The 23,598-nt window shown below is 37.3% G+C and overlaps 1 protein-coding gene across 2 annotated transcripts in view; it reads left to right on the top strand.

Annotated features, from left to right (window-relative positions):
- Positions 1-2,337: 2,337 nt before the first annotated feature.
- Positions 2,338-23,598, top strand: part of LOC149065787 (laminin subunit alpha-1-like) — a 438,052-nt gene continuing 416,791 nt past the window's right edge. For both annotated transcript variants that reach the window (XM_089253835.1, XM_089253836.1), the window contains exon 1: positions 2,338-2,470. In XM_089253835.1, the coding sequence (XP_089109961.1) occupies positions 2,398-2,470 (73 nt within the window). In that variant the 5' untranslated portion in view covers positions 2,338-2,397. The remainder of the gene's footprint in view (positions 2,471-23,598) is intronic.

Raw genomic sequence — 23,598 nt, forward strand, 5'->3', positions numbered from 1 at the left:
GTTTGTCCTACAGGGTAGTTCAGAATTCATGGGACAAATTTTGAACATAGGCGGAGATGGACATGAAATGCCGGGGGACGGGGGGTGGCCGATGATGATAGTGGGGGGGGGGGCAGAATAATGATGGTGGGGGGGGCAGAATAATGATGGTGGGGGGGCAGAATGATGATGTGATCTCACTTAATATGCAGGGTGATTCAAAACTCAACGTACAAACTTTTATGGGAGGTAGAAAACACAAAAACAAAACCGAATCACATGGGAATGTATGACAGAAAACCCAACCTGATCAATTGGAGGATAAACAAAGATGCAGAAATGTCAAGCCCCAATAATGGGTGGAAAAACTCTTTATTTATAACTTGACATTATTCCTGTGTCGTCTATTTGCCGTGCAATGTGGTTCCAGCACGATGGGGCTCCAGCTCATTTTTTCCGTGTTGTACGTGATCACTTGAACAATACGTTTGAGCCTCGATGGATAGGACGTGGTGGACCCATCCCATGGCCAGGGCTGCAACTAGATGCTTCGTCACCCGGTGCAAGCGCGCATTTTGACGCCCCCTTGTAATGTTGAAGGAGAGGTTTCAGAATGAAATTTGCGCCCCCTCGGGTCCAGCGCCCGGGGCAAAAGACCCGCCTGCTCCCCCCAGTTGCGGCCCTGCCCCTGGCCACCACGATCGCCCCATTTATCTGCCCTGGATTTTTTCTTTTGGGGGACCCTGAAAGCCATGGTCTATGAGACGCCCGTTGACTCTGACACCGACCTCGTCGCAAGCATCTCCATCACATATGCAAACGTCCACAAAATGCCGAGTATTTGTGAAAGTGTTCAGCAATCAATGCGTCGCCGTTGTGAAGCGTGCATAACTGTGCATGGTAAGCACTTGTGAAACTTAACGTGTACACGTACTGTCCTCTTGTAAAGTATTGCTAAAAAAAGTTTTTCAACCCATTATTGGCTTGTCATTTCTGCATCTTCGTTTATCCTCCAGATGATCAGGTTGGGGTGTTTGGTCATACATTACTATGTGATTCTGTTTTGTTTTTGTGTTCTCTACCTCCCCTAAAAGTTTGAACGTTGAGTTTTAAATCACCCTGTATATGCATATACAATAGATTAGTCAGCTCAGTCATTGACGCTCCCCCCCCCCCCCCGTATCTCCATGCGATGAGATCCACAAAAGTTACAATAGAAATCGTGTACACTACCCAGGAGATGGACCCACTAAAAAGAATCCAGAGAGAGTAGAGATTATTAGATACTGGGACATGGCCAGAACTAGGGGGGGCAGGGGGGAAAACTGCCCCGGGTGGCAGTTTTAGGTGAACAAAGAACACCGTTATAAAATCATCGAATTTTCAAGTTGTTGGGGCGGAAATATCATGTTTGCCCGGGAGGCAAAAATCCCAGTTACGGCCCCGTAACGGGGGTGTTATGGGCTTCCCGTATCAAACCCGTTGAAGTAGAAATGTAGTGTTTGAGAAATTACGAATTTCCTGCCAAAAATGCACATGCACCCTCGGATGATTGGTAGTACATACACATCGCAGTAAATCCGCCGGAAAAATATTTTTTCCTTTGGTGAAATGCCGTTGCGCACTAAAAGAACCCTCTATCGCCTTTGCTATTGCGACTCGACCACACGTTTTACGACCAAAAATGCTTGTTCAAGTGTGTTACATATATCACCTATTGAAGTTTGTTCAATGAATTTAGAATCAACCTGTATAAAGCTTTCGAAATGTGCGGAATTTAAGAACACATCATTTTTCGCAGAAAATCGCGTAAGTCTGAAGTGGCATAAATTATGTGGTGTTACTATATTTTTGTTTTAAGGTAGGACAAGTAGAGGCGAAACTATCCGACATTAAAAAAGACAACCATAAAGAGTACTTTTTAGTGCACTAAAAGCAAATAAATTATATAACACTTTTCAGCGCTCCTCTTTTGATATATCTTCAATACACTTAAGTGACATGTGGTAGCATTTTTTTATATAAGTATCGCTATCTAAAACTGAGTATGCAAGAAGGCACCTCCATCTTCTCTATCAGCAAAAAACCATACACCACCATTTCGTATCTAAAACATTAAACAATCAAGCCGATAACTGTTCCCACCCTTCATCTTTTAAAAATCCCCCCCCCCTTTTATGATAAATGTCACATTTGTCTTCCCTAAAAAGGGATTTTTTTCGGCCCATGGAAAGGGAAAAAATGATCTCCCACGACTTCATTTTTTTTTTCTATGGGCTTTTATAATAGAAGAGGAGGACGTGGGACCCAAAAAGGAAGAAAAATCTTCCCTTTATTCTATTAGTCCGTCCGTTACCGGCGACCACATCGCACGCGCCGTTTCGTAGCTCCCGCTCGTTTTTTATTAGCGGAAGCAACATGCGTGTTGAATCATTAATTATATCACTTTTTTTAATTACTTTTACCTATGGATATAAATCCTTCCATTCCGGTAAGTTTAACTACTCAATTAAATTTTTGTTTCAATGATTTTTTTTTTTCTCCTCCATCTTTTGAGGATAGATATTATATTGTTATCATGCTCCCGTTCTGTCACAAAAAGCTGAGAATATTTTATCGAATTTCTCGCACCTGTTTTAAATAATCGCTGCTGTTCTTTTTAATTACGTGTTAGTTGTTTAGTTAATTATTGATTATTTTAATTATTGATAGTTGGTTTTTATATTTTAATGATTAAAACGTGGAAATGACTGACATGTGGTTGCGGGAATGTTTGTCGGATTTCATGTTGGGTAGTTAAGTTATTTCTGAGTTACCGGTCCGTGCACGTGCAAGTGATGGATGAATGGCGTGCGCGTGCTCCATAGTGTCATTATTTTTTCCCCCCGCAAGTGCGGATGTTTTTTTCTAGAATTCCATCCATACTTTTATTAATTGATGAAATTCGTTTTGCGATTTTTATAAAATATGCATCGAAGTAAATTGTTTTTGCTTTCGATTGAATGCTGTACATGACAGTACTATTTCTTTATTCGAGTGTCGGTATCTTTAAGCTGGCCAGTAAAAAGATTCAAGTAGCAATAAAACTAAAAAAAAAAATTAATCGAAAACTAGCCGCCTTGTTCCGCTGCTCATGTTTCGAATACCTAAATTATTTCGGTACTCAACAATATCTGTAGGTTGGGCCCCGAGAAAGAGGAGAATGATACAGCTCGAACCTAAAGCAAGGCTTGACAAATCCCAGGTGCAGGTCGTTATGGGACCGTAAAAATGTGGCCATTATTGAGAAGTGGCCGTTATTGGGAATGAAATATTATTTCTAAAAAATAAAAATAAAAAAACACTATAAAATTTGCGATCTATATAACAAGTAAAATGGTAATCCGTTCTGTAATTCATTACGATAATTAAATAATTGATTATATTAGAATACATGATTATATTGATACTGTAATATTATTATGATTGATTAATCAACAGGGCCGCAACTAGAGGGGATCAGGCGGATCTGATGCCCGGACGTCGGAGCAGAGTGGGCGCAAATTTCACCCTTTAAACTACCCTTCAACATTACGGGGGGGGGCGACAAAATGCGTATTTGTCCGGCTGACCAAGCATGCAGTTGCGGTCATTTAATCGATTTACAGCGCTATTTTGGTATCCTAAAATTTAGGCTTGCGGTGCTGAGGTAGAGCACAACAGAAACGACTTGGCAAGAAAAAAAAACACTATAAAATTTGTCATACTGTTATGCACCAAAACGGTGTACCAGCAACCTCAAATAGTTCTTTATACCCCCACGATCAACTATACCATATAAGCTCAACCCATGATGCAAGGGGCAAATGTGGCTCTCGTAGTCATCTGATGTGGCCCGCGTAATTTTCTAAGAATGAACTAAGCAGCACATTCTCAGATCATTTGTGTGAACTACAGCTCATTTATAGATCACTTGAGTGACCTGGGGCACTGTTCCAGATCATGGAGTGATCCGCGGCCCCAAAGCAGAATATACCGAAAATCAGTGCTACTGCAGAATCTGGAAGAATTTTAAGAAAAATGTAGAAAACACGATTATGGGAACTGCAGAACTTTTCCAGTTAGCCGAGGGCTCGTTGCAGAACAATGCAAAACATTCTGCTTTGGGGATCCGCGGCACATTCCCACTTCAATGAAGTTCGCAGAACATTTTCAGATCACTACAGTGGCCCGCAGCACAACTATAGATCGCTTTTAAGTGGCCCTCCCCACTATATTAAATGTCTTCCATAATTCTTCCTCCTCCCCCCTCTCCCCATAGAGTATTTTCCGTACTTAATTAAAATTAATTAAAAAAATCAAATACTCTTTTATTGAACAACGCTATCCACGTACGGCGTTAGTGGGTAGAAATAAAATCAGACTTAAGTTAAAGGCGAAGTGCTCGTGTGAAAAGCCATGAGGATCCGGACCCGCATCCGCTCCGTGTGAAAGGGCCCGAAGACGCTACCGAAAGCTTGTACAACTTCTTAATGAATGGACTAAAAGGATTTTGTTGCACTGTATTATGTTACGTCATAGGAAATATTAAGAGGGTGACACGCGTTTATCTAACGTCTAAACATGATTTTTATTTCTTGTTCTACATGTCCAAGAAATCCGATCTTGCATTTAGTGTTAGTGAAACTGATAAGTGAGTTCTTTTTTGCTTCATGAATATTCATAGTATCACTTTATGTCTGTGCTCTTCCGGAGCCGTATTTTCTACATCCGTGAAGACAGTACTCTCTCTGGTATCGAGTTTCCGATTTTTCTTTTATTACGTGTTCTCCAAGTAATTTTGTTAGTAAATTCCCTGGACGGATCATGCAGGTCTCTTGAGAATACGTGAAGATCACGTAAAAAATTATTGGTCAGTCCAGTGCAGTCAAACTTAGTATTAATGGCCTCCATTTTCGTCACATCTCGGACATCACGTAAAAATTGGCGATACCTACAGATTGCTAGAATTGAGAAGACAATAATGATAGATAATGAATCTCGTTTTTAACGTCACCGATATAACATTTTTTAGCACTGTTGCTTTCGTTTTTGTGGTGGTTTTCAAATGAGTTCTTAGATTCTTAAGCTCAATATACGGATGAGATTTTTGTCTGCTTCTCCTTTTCATCCCATGGCAATAAATGCAAAATTTTTGATTATTCAGTTCAATCCATTGAGCGTAGGAACATCAGTAGAATTTCTAAAAGCCTTCGATCCCAATTGATACGGTTCTTTTTTCCATTTTAGTACCAATAGCAAACCACAAGTTTCGCTCCAGTCGGATCCGTAACCCTGTTCGATCCATGTTAGCATTACCACTTTAAATTTTTTCATTCATTCGAAGGGATTTCAGGAAGGTAAAAATTTATCGACAAATCCACATTTGTCGATATTTTTCATAGATTCAGATTTTCAAAAGGCGGATTCCAAATCTCTGCACACTAGACTTAACCTAGAAGTTTTGAAAACTTTGTTTTTTTGTTGAGAAGTGAAAATTTTTTTTTTGATGAAAAAACTGTGTTACTTTACTACTTTTACAACTAGTGTTAACACCAAACTTTAACATGAAAGAAAAAAAAATTAGGTGCCACTCGAATTTTTGAGTCAAACATGGGTATTTTTTTCTTAACTGACAAAAATAGTTTGAAATAATTTGTTGCATGTTTTCCGGGGCTTAATGAGACTCTTTCCATGTTGGTTAGAAAAATTTAGGTGCGAATACCAATGCTTTAGTCAGGCGTACGCAGAATTTTCTCGAGGGGAGGGGGGTTCGAAATATTTTTCCTTCCGAAGGAGGGTTACGTTTTTTCCTGCAACGTATTTTGGATACTTTTTAGGGTTTTAGTCGCCATGGTGACCAAGCAAAAGGAATTTGTTGATCCCGTTTTTTTAAAAGTTGGAATAACATATCATGATGGCATCCTATAATATAGGGTGCATGGCTACTATAGCACGCACGGCATTCTACTGGTGAACCGTTGATTTTAGAGAGACATACTTCCAATTAGAAAAAGTATGAAAATAACGTCTAAAACTGAGATGCATCATTCATGTTGCAAGTGGTTACAACCACTGTACAAGTACAGTTATTAAATTTTAAAAAAAAATTGCCTTTTTAAACGAACACTCCAAAAAGGAAAAAATTCCATGTTTCTAAGTGCAATATTCACTGAGATATAATTCAAAATGGAGGAAAGTTAGAGGAAAACAGCATAAAGGGAAGAACGCTGATACGCTTATGCTGTTTTCCCGTTTTTGAATTAAAATATCTCAGTGAATATTGCACTTAAAAATGTGGGATTGTTTTTGTTGGCATCAGGAAAGACAGGGCAACAACTTTCTAATTAGGTTTTTGAGCACAGGATCTCCGTATAAAGCGTGAATATTTTTTATTTCAATAACTATACAACCCCTTGCAACATGAATGATGATGAATCTGAGTTCTACACGTTATTTGGATACTTTTTATAATTGAAAGTATGCCTCTAGGATCAACGGTCCTCCAGTAAAATGCGATGCATGCTGATAGCTTGCGCCCTGTATATTTCAAACCTGTCCCGTTAAAACATAAACCCTCGGTTTTTATGACATCTCAGTTGAGACAGTAGGTATTTAAAATCGTTTGAATCTTGAGATCGCTAATGTAATTGCCAATTCAAATATCAACTCGAATTTTCAAAATTTCCGTGAATAGCGATCGCTTTATCGTTAAAAATGTCCACGGAGAATGATAATAATGGAAAAATGAATCGCGTCGGTAGGGGCCCACCATTAATCATGGCTCGAATTCCAAGAGAAGAGACGGTATAACGGTGGTAAGGACCAAAAACTTTATGCTACGCCATTGATATAAATTTCTCTTCCCTTACTTCCTTTTATCTCTTATACAAGAGTGAAGTGAATAAATAAAAAAAAAGATACATTTTTACGTGTTTTTGTAGGTTATCTAAGAAACTGCATTAGTTATCAGTAGTTTCTTTTATTTTTTTCTCGCTCTCAACACGAAGTCAAAGAACTTGATATAAAGAGCGAACGGAAATCCTGGAACTCACTTTGATCTTGACGTACCTGTGCTCTGAACTGGCGCCGGGAAATTCGGTTAAATCCATTAGACAGTATGCCATGTATGTATATGTTGGACAGGTATATATAGCTTATCTCTGATGTCTCCCAGTAACCCACGCGGCATGAGTAAGCGTTGACCACGACCCTTCCCTGTCGAGGACTGAAGAAAAAGTTTACACTCAGAAGTGAGAGAAACATTTTCTACAGAAAATTACAATAGAATGCTGTTCGCTTGTTGTTTTTCTGTCTCCGTGAATAGCTTGAGAAAGCATAATGAATGGAGATGTATAGAGTGAGTAAGAAAGTGAGAGAGAGACGGGAGAATTTTTCTAGAAGCACTTGTCTTTTTTTCTTTTTTTTTTTGGTTGTCCACTTATAGTATAATGGCACCACCACCACCACCGTATTGGGCAGCATCGCAAAGCCCGTGAAGCGCGATAAGAGGTGGAAGTGCTTTCCTAAATGAAGTGTACGTATAATGAGGAGATGGTGGGATTGTGTTGGGTGAAATGGTAATGGATCTTTCACTTCGCGCGTAGGTTGGCACATATCGGGGCAAAACTAGGTGAAAATCAAACAGGTTTCGCTTTTTGACGTTTCGCGTGGGTCGTCGGAAACTCTTCCGTTTACCATTTTTGGCCCTGCCTCAAGTCACAATCACATAAACATATGGTGTTATGTATGTGTGTCTGTCATGTCCAGCAAGGTCAGACACAACGGAAATATATAAAAAAGTCATTCAACCAGAATACAGGCGCCAATTGAAATTTTTTCTTGTCGAAAAAAAAAATCTTACTTTCTGTGAGATATGAAATATTAGTAGGTGTTATATATATATATACTCGCATACCGACCATGCAATTTATAGGTTGACCATCGATAAACTTTATGAGCACACCTTTAATGGCCTCAGTACCAGTCTTGGCAGGTTTCTGACACATGGTAGTTTTTGACGGTTTAAAACCGCTGTTCAAACTGTCACGTCAATTGCTTTTCAATATAAAAATTCCCATTGGAAATACACACGTTAATTACATGTAATGTTTAAAGTGACTGTTATACAAATGAATAAATATTTAATATATAATATATATATAATATGTGATTGCGTGTAAAATAATTTTCTCTCTACAGAATTATTTTAGACAATATATATGTTTTTCCTTATAAAATATACAGTTTGAATAAAGCATAGCGTAAACACTAAAGGGAAAACTATGGAATGATTTGACATTCTCTGATTCAAAATGATTCTTGATCTCGGAAAATTTCTTCAACTGCTTATATATGTGCTTTGATATAAACCATCTGCTGTACTCTCTTTACAACAGATAAGTGTTTAAAAAAAAGTTTATTACACATATATGTAATGCTCTGATTTCTGTTATTATTAAATTATCTAGATAATCACTGAACTGATGCTTGAAACGAAACTAAAACGTGAAAATAAATGGTGTTTAATTAGTGTATTAACAGATGCTGCGTGATTTTCCTCATTAATTATAATTCCGAATGTAAAACCCTCTAATCTACATAAAGTAAGTGTTTTGTTATTTAGCATATCTATCAGGTTAAAAAAAACTATTTGACAACATTGACAATAATTTTTTGACTGTCTTAGTACTGATTTAGTTTCTAAAGTCTAAAACCTAACTCTGACGCCCTATCATACATATTTTGAATAAGCAGCTCTATTCCGCTTAGCAAATTGAACACAGGTAATGAGTAGCTTAGATAAATAAACCATAAAATTATATTTTATATGTTCTGGACCAGCGGTTCTCAGCCGGTGCTCCGTGTGCACTCCCCAGGGGCTCCGCGTCCGCTTGAGGAAAATAAAAAAAATTAAATTTGAAGAAAAAAATAATTACAAATATTTTTTTAATTAAAAAAAATAAATCAGTAACTTCGATGAATAAATAAAAAATAGGTCATTGGGGCTCCGTCATAGAAATTATATACCAGAAAGGGCTCCGCGAGTCAAAAAAGGTTGAGAATTGCTGCTCTAGACCAGTGGTTCTCAACCTTTTTTTGTCCATGGCCCCCTTTCAACCATTTCTCATTCCTGTGGCCCCCTTGCGAACATGAATAATTTTCAACTCCCCCTTCCTTTCTCCCTCCCCCCCCCCCCGTTTTCCCATTAGAAGATAATTATTCAAAAATTGTCTGAAGTGTAAATATTTTTGAATTTAGTTTGATTAATTTTTAATTTATGAAAATAACGAAAAAGTAAAATAAACACAATAGAATACAGTAAAAATAGAATAAATCCCTTGGGGTCACAAAGTGTCTGTATCATCGTAATGTTACTTTTTGTGAAGTTTATTGTTTTGTGTTTTCTCAGTTTGATTTGTATGTTTTATGTGTAGTGTCAGTCCAATTAAAAAAAAAATATTTTTAATCAATGTAAACTCTGCGCTTGAAGACGGCACAATGTCATCAAGTTACTGTATTGGATGAAATTTTTATTATTTCCAAATTAGTTTTTTTTTTGTGTAAAAGATTATGGTTTCATTGAGAAATGTCAGTTGTAGCTTCCAAAATACGCATTCTTATAATGATGGAGCAAAAAGTGGTAGCAAGCAATTTTGTTAATTTTATTCTATTCGTGCGGATAAAAGTAGTATATAATGAGGTAGTAGCCACACAAATGAATCACAATTGAAAAGTTCAACCTTCCACATTATTTTCAACAATAATATATGTATCAAGGATATAGGTTCATGTTGTAGCCCTACTATGAATTTAAAAAAATGAACTAAAATATGTGTGAAATTTTTTTAAATATTTGTTTGAACCATTCATTCCAGAGAAATCATGTACGCAGTGACAAAACTATTCGTGTGAACATAATAATGATTCATTATCAGTATTTCAAGCCCATCGGAAAATATAAATAATCAGATTTTCAAATAAGAAAATTATCAGTTTGTTGATTTCGATACGGTGAAAATCTGATATTTCATTGGATCACAAGCTACCTTCAAGTGGCTTTTTGGTTCATAATGTGACCGCTCTCTCGCACGCAAACGAAGCAACGTGCTAGTTGGCTTAAACATAACACAATATTTCACATAACAGTCCGTACTATATTTAATATACAGGGCGCATAGGTAACTGGGCATATGGCATTTTTTACTGACGAACCATTGGTCCTAGAGGCATACGTCCAGTTGGAAAAAGTACCCGAATAATGTGTAGTACTCAGATATTTGATTCATGTTGTCAGGGGTTACATAGTTATTAAAATAAAAATGTTAACTTTTTATACGGACACCCTGTGCCCCAAAACCCAATTGGAAAGTTGTTTCCCGGTCTCCCACAAAAAAATTCAACGTGTCTAAGTTCATATTTTCACTGAGATATTCGAAGAAAGTTGGAAAAAAACAGCATTAAATGAGGATAAACCATTTTACCCGCATTTAATGCTGTTTTTTCCCAAATTTCCTCATTTTTTCGAATTCGCATATCTAGGTGAATATTGCACTTAGAAACGTGAAATTATTTTAGTTGGCATCGGGAAAGACAGAGCAACAACTTCTTAATTGGGTTCTTTGGCACACGGGGACGGTACAAAAAGTTGTTTTTATTTTATTTTATAGCTATACAACCCCTTACAACATGAATGACATATCTGAGTTGGGCACGTGATTTGGATACTTTTTCTAGTTGGGTATGTCTTTAAGACTAATGGCTCACCAGTAAAGTGTCATACGCCCTGTTACCCCTGCAGCCTCCAAATACACGTAAAAGAATAGTTTGAGACGAAATACAGTCAACACTCATTTTAACAAATACCATTATAACGGGAAAAATATCGTTTTAACGAAAACTTTTCTAATCCCTCGGATAGGTTTACATAGGAACAATAAAAAAATCTGGAATTCCTTTGTAACGAAATTTCGTTATTACGAAGGGATTTCTCGGGTCTCTTGGAGTTCCGGTCTAATGGGGTTTGACCAAAGCGTATTAATAAAGGGTCTTTAATACGCTTTGGGTTTGACTGTATTTCCCCCCAAAAAAAATCTGACAGTTTTGCACTAAAGTAATTGAACTTCGGCAATTTGATCTGAAAACAGTCCTTTTTATAATGATTAAGTCCTTTTTACTTTTATAAATTTAGGAAGGAAACAAAAGGAAGAAAGGGTGGGGAGAAAAAGAAAAATGGCCAAGACGGGCTCGGTTGTGCGTAAATGCCTCGAAATTCCACTCGAGCTTACATGCCGCCCGGGTGCAAAGCCTCATGTGCCGCCCCTACTGGCGACCCTGCCAGGAGCCTGATAGGGCTTCGGTGAAGGGCACCTGGAGATAAACCTCTTTTTTTTTCAGAAGAAAGCCGCACATCGTTTACAGTGCAAAATGTGCGTGACCATACGTTCCGCTTTTGAAGTAAAACATTTTTTTGGTCTTTGGTAAAATAATTCTAGAACAAAAAACATTCTTAATAAATGCCAGATAACTTAATCAGTGAAAGAGCAATTATTTTTGTGAGCCATCATCACTTATCCTGTAAAGATGATATTTAACGGGGTAATTTTTATTAAGAAAATTTTTTCAAAGGTGTTTCTGGTATTCCAGGGACCGGACAAGTGAAAAACCAAATTTTTCCTTTGCTTTCATTTGACTATTGTGGATCAAATTCTGAGTGAGGGTATGGACCTCTAGGCTGGGATCTTTTGCAGGCCTCCTCCCAGTCAGATTTCTCACGGCCCCTTCTATACTTAATTTATAGCCTGAAAAAGCCAAAAAATTACGAGAATTATCCCGGGCTCTTGTGGGGGCCATGGGTGAGGGAACCAAAATGCACACATGGCTTTTGTAATAGAGTACAGGGGTGGCGCTTGGCCATGCGACCCATTGCGGCCACATGGGGCACCGCTTAAGAGGATGCTAAATCCGGGGTGAATGGGTAAAAAAAAATTCCATTGGCCAAAAAAAACCAAACTGTCGGCTCTGGAGGGGCGCAAAATCCGAAATGAAGGGCCGAAAAAAATGATTTGTTAGGAATTGTTTGGATAAATTGTGTGGGAGGGGCATGACCTTCTAAGGGTAGGGCTGACCGGGCTCCAGCTCTTGGCCCGGGACAAAATCCTTATAACTTTTCTTTTTTCACTCTATAAATTAACTGTAGAAGGGGCCCCGTGGAATATCGGGCATGGGCCCCACGAAAGATTCCCTGATGCAGGAGGTAGGGGCTATGGAGGGAGCAATAGGTAGGAGGCGCAAAAAATAAGTCCCACACGGGTACAGATTTTGTCTCGAGCCGCCCAGATAGCTTACATTCTAGTTTCTGGTATTACGATCAGATGCCTTGTCTATTTTCTCAACGTTTCCGTTGTCGAGGTATAGTATGACTCAAAAGCGTGATGTCGTGAATTTTTACTGTGTTAAATTTTGTTGTCTTAAGTAAAGTCTACGCTGCCGCCCCTTACAACCTGCTGCCCGGGTGCGCCGCACCTCTTGCACCCTCGCTTAAACTGCCCCTGTCCCAATACATTATCACAGCAATGTAGTTCTAAAAAATTAAATTTCGCGGGTATTTTTCCTCATGTATGATTTGGTCTCTTGGAGTTCGTTATAACTGAGTTCGACTTTATTTCTTTTCAGCAGAGGCAATGGATTGGCACCCCCCCCCCCTCAAAATAATTAAAAAATACCCCAGAGCAATCATTCTCTATTCGATTTTTATAAATATATTCCCCATCAGACCACTCAGTGCTGGCTGAAGATAGTTTCGTGCTAAACTAGATGGCTATCCGTCTGTAATTGCATGAAAACGATGGGGTTTTTTACAATTTAGCTTTCACCCATCTACTTCTTGGATTAAATTTACTACCAGCACTCAAAAAAATGTCAATGAATGGTCAATAAATCTTTGTCTGTTTTCTTCATGGCAGCCCTCTTTGAATGAAAAGTCTGAACACACAATTTTCTGTCTTTACAGTTATTCCATTTTGCTTAAACCTCTTCCATAGTTTGCATCAGGGCCTACTACCACCCCCAAGTCGTAAGCCCACCGAGATTACATGCAACGCTTTTTTTATTTCCTTCCTCATGTTAATGTTACTTGAATGGGGAAAAATTACGAAAAAGATATTCTATGCATTTTGTTTGAAATTAAATTTTTTTTGTCAGAGTGACTAAAAAAAATTTAATGTCACAAATTTCTTCGTGGCCCCCGTATCAGTAGCCGTGGCTCCCCTTTTGCAAGATTTTCATCCGTGGCCCCCCCTGGAATATCCTAGGGCCCCCCTGGGGCCATATGGCCCCCGGTTGAGAACCACTGCTCTAGACTCTTATGTTGAAAAATTGAAATTGCAAATTATAATTAATATTTTGCTTTAATTATTCTAATAAATTAATGTTTAAAAATAAAACATCGTAATATGCAAAAAAGTAGAGATGTAAAATTCTCGAGAATAATCTTTAAGAGAATATTCTCTTAAAGATTATATAAATGTAATATTATAAATAACTTGAGAATATTCTTATAAATTCTTGATGAGAATCTTCTCCTGTTATTTATAATATAGTTATAAATAACTATATATTATTATATTATTATAATTTCCTTGAGAGTATTTTCTCTGGAAGGACTACTTTTATAAATTACTGGAGAAATATTCTTATCGAAAATAAGAATTATTCTCAAGTTATTAATAATAGTACTTCCAGAGAATTTTCTCGATTATTCTCCTCTCCTAAGTGCTCTAAAACTACGTCATATGTCACTCAAAGGATATTTAAATGTGTCCCGGATCATTTAAGTGATCTGAAAATATGCCACGAGCCGCGTAAATGTTCTGGAATTGTACCACGGGGTACTTAAGCGATCTGTAAATGTGCCGCTTAGTTCATTTTTATAAAATTAGGTTAGAGGAGGGCAGGCAGCATCAGATAACCTCCAGGGCCATATTTGGTCCGCGGGCCTAGGACCCTTATGCGATTTATTATTATATGGCTTAGAGGGTGGGTCGCAATGAATTTTTTTATTAAAGATAAATTTTGAGTTCACAGCCTTCGAATAACATTGAAATTAAGAGAAATTGATTATAATAACATATAAAGATATTTTCTTCCGAAATTTAAATTATAAAAAAATTATTTTTGGTATTGAAAAAAAATACATTTTTAATCGTGGGAGGGGGCACGAGCCCCTTATGCCCCCCGTGTACGTCTCTGATCCCCCACCAATATGCGTTAGGATCCAGAGGGGCAGAGCTGATGACGAAATTTTGTTGACAAGGGGGGGGGGGAGAGGGTCAGCGTTTTGCTGACTTTTGCTGACAAGTGGGGGGGGGGAGGGTCAAAAATAGCTAAATAATATTTGCTTACGTTATACTTGAACGGCCCCTAAGAATATTCTCTAGTAATTCATAATAGTAGTCCTGCGAGAGAATATTCTCAAGAATACTCTTTGTCCCCGCAAGAAGATGGGGATATTAAAGTTTTTGTAGCCCACGATACATTAGAGCAGCGGTTCTCAACCTTTACTGACTCGCGGAGCCCTTTTCAGTGTATAATTGTTATGGCAGAGCCCTGTTTAACACGAGGAGCCCTTTTTAGTATATTATTTATATGGCGGTACCCTTTAGGACTCTTTTTTTTGTTTCTTTATAAAATTTATTGATTTATTTTATTATCCTCGAGTGGCCACGGAGCCCCTGGGAAGTGCACACGGAGCCCCAAAGGCTCCGCGGAGCCCCAAAGGCTCCGCGGAGCACCAGTTGAGAACCGCTGCATTAGAGAGAGAGAGAACCTCCCTTAACGGACACTCCCCGTTAGTGAATACCTCTTGTTAACGGACACTTTTTTGATCCCCGGCCCTATGGAATAGGGCTTTAATATATTCCACTCTCCGTTAACGGACACTCTCGATAGCGGACAGTAAAACCATGCGAACTAATTTTTTTTTCCAAACTCCAATTTATAAATTTTTGTTCATTAATCTACAATTTATCATACTCAACGGTGATTATGTATAATCCCCCAAGATGGTATTATTAAATATGATAATCCGTCAATTAATTACTTGATTAACTGAACATAACTATGGTCCAGGATCTCATAGGCGTACGCAGAATTTTCTCGAGGGGCGTTTACTTTTTTTCCTGGAAAATAACACTATAATCTTGGCTCAAGGGGAGTTAGAACCCCAAAACCCCCCTTTGCGTACGCCAATGTCCAGGATGATTCCGAATGGTAGTGTTCGTTTTATTTGCACATGCTGATACATATGAAGAAAGTCAACGTAACTGATAATGTTATTATGAACGTTTATTTCTCTTCTTCGCACTTATTTTATTTTAATTTTTATTGCAAGACATGTGTAATGCAAGTATCATGTACTGGTAAAAATAATTAATTGATTTAATGAAGGCAAAAAAGGTTATAAATTTTTCAATATATAGACTCTCCAACTTTATTTGGGAATTATTCATGATCGCCGGTAAAAGTGATAAATGTAGCGAAATTTAATCAAACTTTCTTTATCGAGACGATTGCTGATTATGCATAACCACCGGTGTATCACTTTTACGCACAGTAACATATAGGAACCAATTGCGACCGAATCCAGACATCGTATAAATATGAAAGTTGTATAAACGAGGTTCTACTGTATAGCGTGCCTCCCCAATAGCGGACAAAAGTTTTGGTCCCATGGGTGTCCGTTATCGAGAGGTTCTACTGTATTAAAGTTTGAAAGCAAGAAAATTAAACCAACATGGCTGAATATTGCACAACTTTTAGAGAAATATGAGTGATACAGAATTTAAGTGCATGTACATTCAAGAAAACAACAGTTCTGTATCTTCTTAGAATGATCGTGATAGCTTCGTGAATAGCTTCTTTTTATCGATTAACTTTGGTTTAATTTTTTGTTTCGAACTTATTTCTGAGAGAATTTATCTAATGTCTCTCTTTTAAAATAATTTTTTAAGGTTTAATCTTAAGGTTTCTAAAATCTTCATAACCAAACCTCTCATAATGACCTCTCGAACTAAAAGCTGTCATTGGAGGTGATTATACCAAAAATTGCTCTGTTTTAAATGTTTCAGGCAATGAAAACTGATTTATTTTTCATAATATAAACAAAATTAGTAAAAAAAAATTTATTATTTAAAAGAAAAATGAATATTCTCGATTATTTTCAATTTTTTACCGCGTTCTCTGAGAAATATTCTCACATCTCTACAAAAGGTTTTTCTTCGTGTTATATACAGGGTGGGCAAAAAGTCCGTAGAAACTTTAAAAATGAATAAAAACCGGAAAAAAAACCAAAATAAAAAAACGGTTTGGCAGGGAACTTTTCGCATCGCTAGGTCACAAGAATTTCTTTAAGACAGGGAAAAAACCTCAAAAACAGCCGATAGGTGGCGCTGGTACGAGCGGCTTCGGTGGAAATATGCGAATGAGACGGTTGTAAGAACTTGCGCTCCTAATCCACAATCAGTTCATCGTTGTAAACCGTATATGTGGACGGACTTGCTGCACTCTGCCATTGCTGGATTTGTGACTCACCTGCAATGTGTTATCCCCTGTGGTGGTTGTCACATACTGCTATAATAAGCGATTTGGAGGCAGGCATTCTGTTCGTTATTTGCGTATCTTTTCTTTGACTTGTGTATGTCAGCGTCACCTATCGGCTGTTTTTTTAGTTATTTTTTTCCTGCCTTAAAATAACTCCCGTGACCTAGCGATGCTAACTCTGCAAACCGTTTTTTATTTCGGTTATTTTTCCGGTTTTTATGAATTTTTAAAGTTTCTAGAGACTTTGCCCACCTTGTACCTATTATGTTCAAAACATTATCAAAAAGCATTCATTCAGGCTTTTGACAGTTTTTGACGCTTGTCATTTCAAAAATCCAACCCTACCCAGTACACTTGATGACTTCGGCTTAAACGCCGACGATATATTCCATGACTCACACATATTAACCTTCGGTTTTTACTCAGACATTCGCATTCAGTGATTTCTATTCTTAAATACCTTTGGAAATTAGGAAGCCCAACACAAGTCTAAAATTTCTCTAAAACGGCTACTCTTCTTAGGCAACAATTTCTTTAGATAAGAGAAAGAGAGGATTTTCTCCTCCTTAATTCTTCTAGCGACAAAGCAGAAATCTTTAAACTTCATATAAAATGTCATATTTTTTTAATTGAGAAGGTTTTCCTGTGTGTGTGTGCGATTTACAGCAGGTGCAAACTACGGGGTATAGGGGAAAGTGTTTCATTGAGAAATCAACTTTACAAAATATTTGAGCTTGCCAATGCTAAAATAGCAGACCTGAGGCGAGAAATCTCGTCAATGCTGCTTAATGGGTTAATAGAGGGGAACTGATGAGTGTATAGGGGAAAAATTCCGGATCGAAAAATTGGAAGACGACCTTCTAGGGAGGTTTTATCTATATAGATGGCTTTCCAGTCAAGTAATCACAAAAGAACATAGCATACACAGCATTACCATACACGACACTAGCTACACACTCAGACTGTTAGGTGCACTCACTTTGTTCCAGACTCTGCCACGAAGCTGGGCTGGAAGAGATCTCGGCAACGGGATAAGTCCGGTGGCAGAGACCCTGGCGTTCATTCATTCAGCATACACAGCATAGATAGCTTCCGATGGCCTACCATACCATTGATAGTTTAAAAAAGTGGTAAAGTTGCAAAAAAATATTTCAAATAAGTAAATATTCATATTATATGGCACTTTTGCATGAAAAAATTAATTTTTGAAAAAAAATGGATAAATTTAACTTTTTATACTTTTGACGGCTTTATTGTCGTATCGAGAGAGGAAAAGTTTATCAAAATAACTTCTATCACCATATGTGACAAAAATTAAGCGAGATATTTAAGTTCAAAGTTTACAATTTCTTAGAAAAAAAATGTTGTGCGTGTTTGGAAGAAATCTATTAATTTTCAATGAGCGTAGGTGTAAAACATATAAATTGAAATAATTAAAGGTTTATCTTTTTTTGTTTATTATTCACTCGTTCGTGATTTAGGCCGCTAGTAAGTGTAATTTTCTAATAATTTACTACATATTTCGTATGCCGAAATTAATCATCATCGTCGTCGTCGTCCCCACCCCAGCCTTTCGATTCAATATTCGCCTGTATGAGAAATGGGTGACGGAACAAAAAGTTTAGGAAACTGGCGTACACACTATGACACCCCACAAAAGAGGGGGCTGACAGGGCTCTGGTTGCAGAAGAACTCCGGGATAAAATTATGTGTTTTTAGTTTTATAAATTTACTAATAAATCATTATATAGGGACGGGGGTGCCGCCAAACAGCTTGGCCTACGGATCCCAATCCAGGATTTGGGGAGGGGGGCGACTGATACACACCACCTGGTCGTAAATAGTCTCAAAGTTTACGTATGTAACGTAAGAATAAAATTAAAACCTATTATCATTATACTCTGGTGTTGCTAACGATCGATTACTCGTTGAAAATATCGGCTAGAAAATGAAAATTTCACTTGCCGAAAGGGCCAACTATTTCTGGTCTGGAATTTTTCCTGCTCACTGGCTCTCTTGAGAGATTCCACTGTATTACGAGGTTGAACAGGGTGGAGCATAATTTCATAGCGCATTTCGAAAAGTTCTCATAATATTAATAAATCAGCATATGAGATTGTGGCAGTAAAATACCATGATTAAAGACAATTTTTTTCAGAATAAAAAATAGTAAAATAATTGTACGCATACGTGCCGCTGTATACCATAAAACGTGCAAACGCTAAAACCAATATTTGACACAAAACAGTTACAGAACACATCAGAACTTGGAGCCTTTTTTTCCCCTTTAACCTGCCACTACCACATTTCAACGTGCTCTTTGCAGCTCGAGCCACATCTAAATGGTAGTTAATTTCTCTCCTTAGGCAATTTTGGATTACAGCAGTCTTGATTATGTTGCGCGTTTCGAGTCTCCAATATTAACAAAAACCAAACGGTACAGAACCATCCATGCTTGAAATTTCGTACTATTAATTTTTATATAATTTATTTTTAAATAAAACTTCATTATCATAAGCATTTCACAGTGGATCCCAATTTTATACGCCAATAGGTTGCGTGTCATGGTCTTTCGCTCACCTTATGAAAAAAGGAAATTCATATACGCTAAACTTGGATTCACACACACACAGTGATGATCTTTCATTCATTTACTAACTATAAATAGAGTTTTATATTGTCAAAAAAAATGCAGCTGAAATGTTTTCTGCGCTATACATCCCAATTATCGGACTAATTTTTTTCTGATAAAAATTGCGGAAATGAGCAATTCATCTATGTTGATTTAAACCAATTAACACCTAAGGTTTTGGGCGCAGCTTAAATTGCCTTCAATCAAATTTATACGGAAATGCAGCCTATATGAATGTACATTAGATTTGTTCTAGACTAAACATTTTGCATTGATAAAAATGAAAAATAAAATACTAACGACCAGCTTGCATTGACAGTATTTCGATTGGCCGATAAAGAAAAATGTTTATCCTCGTCGTGTAAATAATAAACACGCATATGTATATACAGAGTGTCCACTCTTATCGTTATCCAATAGCCAATTCCTAAGCCGTTGGCCAACAGTGAATGTCTAATTACAAAAAGAAAGTTTCAAATGTTGTCGCGCATCATCACGCGGAAGCCGTTTGTCAGGAAAAATTTTAGTTCTTAATACGATCCCGGCAGTCATAAGTTGGAGGAACGCAACCAAAATTAAAAAAATATGGAAAGAAAATATCTTCAAATGCTGTTTTAATCGATTTCTTTCAATTTAAAATGAGGATTGGTATTTTCTGATAGTTGGTAACTCACTCTTTGCATGCTCCTAAATACCCTATTGCTCCCCAACCCCAAAGGTAGGAGGTCCTGCTTATGCCTCTGGATCACCAGGTCCTGTAAGAAAGGTGTTAAGAAAGAGATCTTTCGCACTGTCATAATTATGAAACAACAAAAAAATCCATTTTTTTTTCTAAAAAAACTGATCGAGATATAGCTGACAAAAGTTGAAAGAACCACTTTTTTTACGAGATGGTACGGGGGCGAAATTATTTGGGGCAATTAATTTTTCTGTAATTTAATTTTTTTTTACCAGGAAGCACCAGGAAACTTCCAATATTACCGATACAAATGCATGTACAAAGGCCGAAAAAGACAAATTTCCCAACGAGGTGGCGGAAAAAATTATGCCCATAAAAAATATGTATGTCAAATATAAACAAAATACAGCAACCCAATATAAAAGCTTATATCACCAAAAAAATAATATTAATTATAGTAAAATACAGGGTGCATAGCAAACAGGGGTATATGGCATTTTACTGACGAACCGTTGATCCTAGAGGTATACTTTCAATTAGAAAGTTTCCGTATAGCGTGTAATACTCAGATATGTCATTCATTTTTCAAGGGGTTGCATAGTTAATAAAAAAAAAAAACTACAGTCCCCGTGTGCCCCAAAATCCAATTATTGTTGCCCTGCTTATCCTGAAGAAAACATAAAAAAAAATTCCTTTTTCTAAGTGCAATATTCACAGAAATATACCAATTCGAAAAACGGAGACATTTGGAAAAAAACAACTTTAAAAGCGGATGAAACTTTTTTCCGCAGAGTTGTTTTTTTAACACAGACCGTAGTTTTTTGTATGTGTATTTTTTAATTCACTAACAAACATTACGGTACATATTTGATTTAGTAAGGCCGGGATTACACTGTAAAAGTTCTTTTATAAAACTTGAAAAATGCAACCAATAAGGTCACGGGTCCCCTTTTCTAGAATGCAACCAATAACCTTATTGGTTGGATTTTTCAAGTTTTATAAAACGACTTTCATCAAACTTTTATAGTATAAGCCCGGCCTAAAAGAAGCAATTATTTTTATATTATTTCACTAATATTTTACATACGCGACTTTATATTTATTTACAGCAGTGTTTCTCACCTTTCCTAAAAACAAGGATCAGTGAAACGTCTGAAACAATTTGATGGACTACTTGTGTCTCGTATTACGGGACATTCCTGTAATTTTCGTTGTTCCGAATTTTTTATACATTTGTCCCGTTTTTTCAACGATACTTATTTGAATTTACTAAAGTCGTGAATACACACACACATACACACAGTGTTTTCATAATATAAATCATACGATAATTATGACAAAAATGATAAATATTCATCTCGTATTTTTCTCAGGTTTAACGTTTTTTCTCGTGAATTTTTCTTTTAATTTTAATGACAATTGGCGATGTCCGGTATTTTACAGATTATTATTCAAGATCCCAATTTTTTTTTTTTTTTCTCAATGTAATATGGTCATCAGATCATTTGAAAATTTTTTTCGTGAAATTTTGTACATTTTTGTTTACTGCGGTTTGTAACAGCCCTTTATTTCCAGACCCGTCAGTAATTTTAGCAATAGTTATAGCAAAAATTGCATTTAAAGTAATAAAATGCAATTTTTTGAAAAATTTAGTGATATCCAGCATTTATAGCATCGTAATTTCCTGCATTTTCCTTGATGATGTATGGTGAACTTAAGTATCAAGGTATAATTTTATTTGTGAACCCATATAATTGTTACTAATATCAATTACAACGGAAGAATAATTATGCCAAGTTAGGACCACCTACGCCATTGTCGCGGACCATAGGTTGAGAAACGCTGATTTACAGGATGTTTATGCGGGATATAATTTAGGCGGTATTGGCTTCTCTCAGAAGAATTAAATTCTAACAAGTGGTCTGCAAAACCATTTTTTCTCATCCCCTAACCCCAGGTAACTAAACATTCGTCTAATCAGACTACTGACCCCTGCCAGTTTTGCACATTCGATATGTTGTCGTTCACTCGCACCACCTCACTCACAGTACCTTCACAACTAGTAAAATGAGTTTTCTTTTTTTAATATATTTTTTTTATTTTCACATTCATTTTTATTTTTTATTTATTTTTTTAATTGAAATATTACAATACTTCTCTTAAATTACGCTAATTTCAGTACGTGTAGTGAACCTGACGTGATGTTTGTTTCGGTGTAATGCTTGTTATGTGTAGTGCCGCCATCTGCCATCAGTTTTTCTAACCATGGTTGCCACATGGGTTAGGCTGACAAGACTCTAGCCCTGCGCCCCGGAACAAGTCTCCTTTTTTTTGCTTTTTCGCTCTACAAATTAACTATAGAAGGGCCGTGAAGTCTTACCGGGGAGCCCGCAAAAGATCCAAGTCTAAGGGCCCTGCTCCTGGATGTGGGGGGGGGGCGGCTGGATGGTGAGGGTAGTGTAATGATTGAATAATTGTATCGTTTGTAGGCCTTTTGCTCTCTGTGGTGATTTTGTCACCGGGCTATAGTCCCGTCATCATGTGGGAGCCTCGGGTAAGAAAACTAGACCAAAAGAAGATTGACATCCAGGGAACCATATGCCCCCAGGACCCCCTGCAACCGATGTTAGTTGTCAATGTCTATTTCAGACATTAAAAGCTTACAGATCGGTAATTTCTTAATCACGTATCAACCCGTTTTTTACTAATCTCGCCAAATTGCGCAATTTTTATAAACCACAATGGTTACTTTTACCGATGTATTTTTGACGGAAAATGCGTCTTACCTTTCGAAACCACGCTTAATTAGATGAGTACCACAAAAACCTTAATAACTTGGAAGCTATGAACGTTACGTGAATGAATGATATCGCGTTCTATAGAGCACTAGACAAAGCATGTTATGAATACCCATTGACTTTGAACGTCATTGATGCCGCAGCGCTGTCATTTAGGGCTAATCAGTGTCGCCCGGCTGAAATTTAGTGTAGCTCTCAAGTGTGATATCATGTCGTGTGAGTCGTCGTTTGATTTTTTTTCATTAAGTTCTACAAGTATACGACAGACACACAACACAAATAAAAAACACTGTTGTGATCATAAGCTAAATTTTAGTGTGAAGCACTTTGAAAATCTTCTCACCCGCAAAATGTCGTGACATGTGTGGCTTCAAAATTATCAAAAATTTATTCGAAGGATAAAGCTGCTCAAGAAAGTTCCAAAAAGTACAAAATCGGTAACTTCGATTATCAAAGGGGAACGCCTCAAATTTTTCCCCCGTACGCCGTCAGGGGATTTCCCTAGTACATCTACTAGAGCCCTAGTACATCTACTACTTAATGATGTGGTCGCCGTTAGAAAATGTTTGGGAACCCATGGTTGCGAATACTGACCATTCCTGTGATGTATGGGCTCCGGCTCAGTTTATCAAAACCATAGGAGAGAAGCCGAGAAGTTTATCGAAACATACGAGATATTACAGTAATGGGAGCCAGAACTTAGGCTTAGGCTACTTGAGCCTTTCAATATGCAGTCGACGCTTGTTATAACGACTACACGTTTTTGCAACCGTGTACGACAAGTCCCAAATGTTTTCATATATATATATATATATAACGACTTACCCACATGTTTTCCTTTAGATATAACGACCACCCGATGTAAGGTCCGTTTACAACTGAACGAGGGTGGT

The sequence above is a fragment of the Pholcus phalangioides genome, unplaced genomic scaffold (assembly GCF_987345545.1).
Source record: "Pholcus phalangioides strain wild (caught in Gottingen) unplaced genomic scaffold, Ppha-v1.0 ptg000039l_1, whole genome shotgun sequence".
Lineage (NCBI taxonomy): Eukaryota > Metazoa > Arthropoda > Arachnida > Araneae > Pholcidae > Pholcus > Pholcus phalangioides.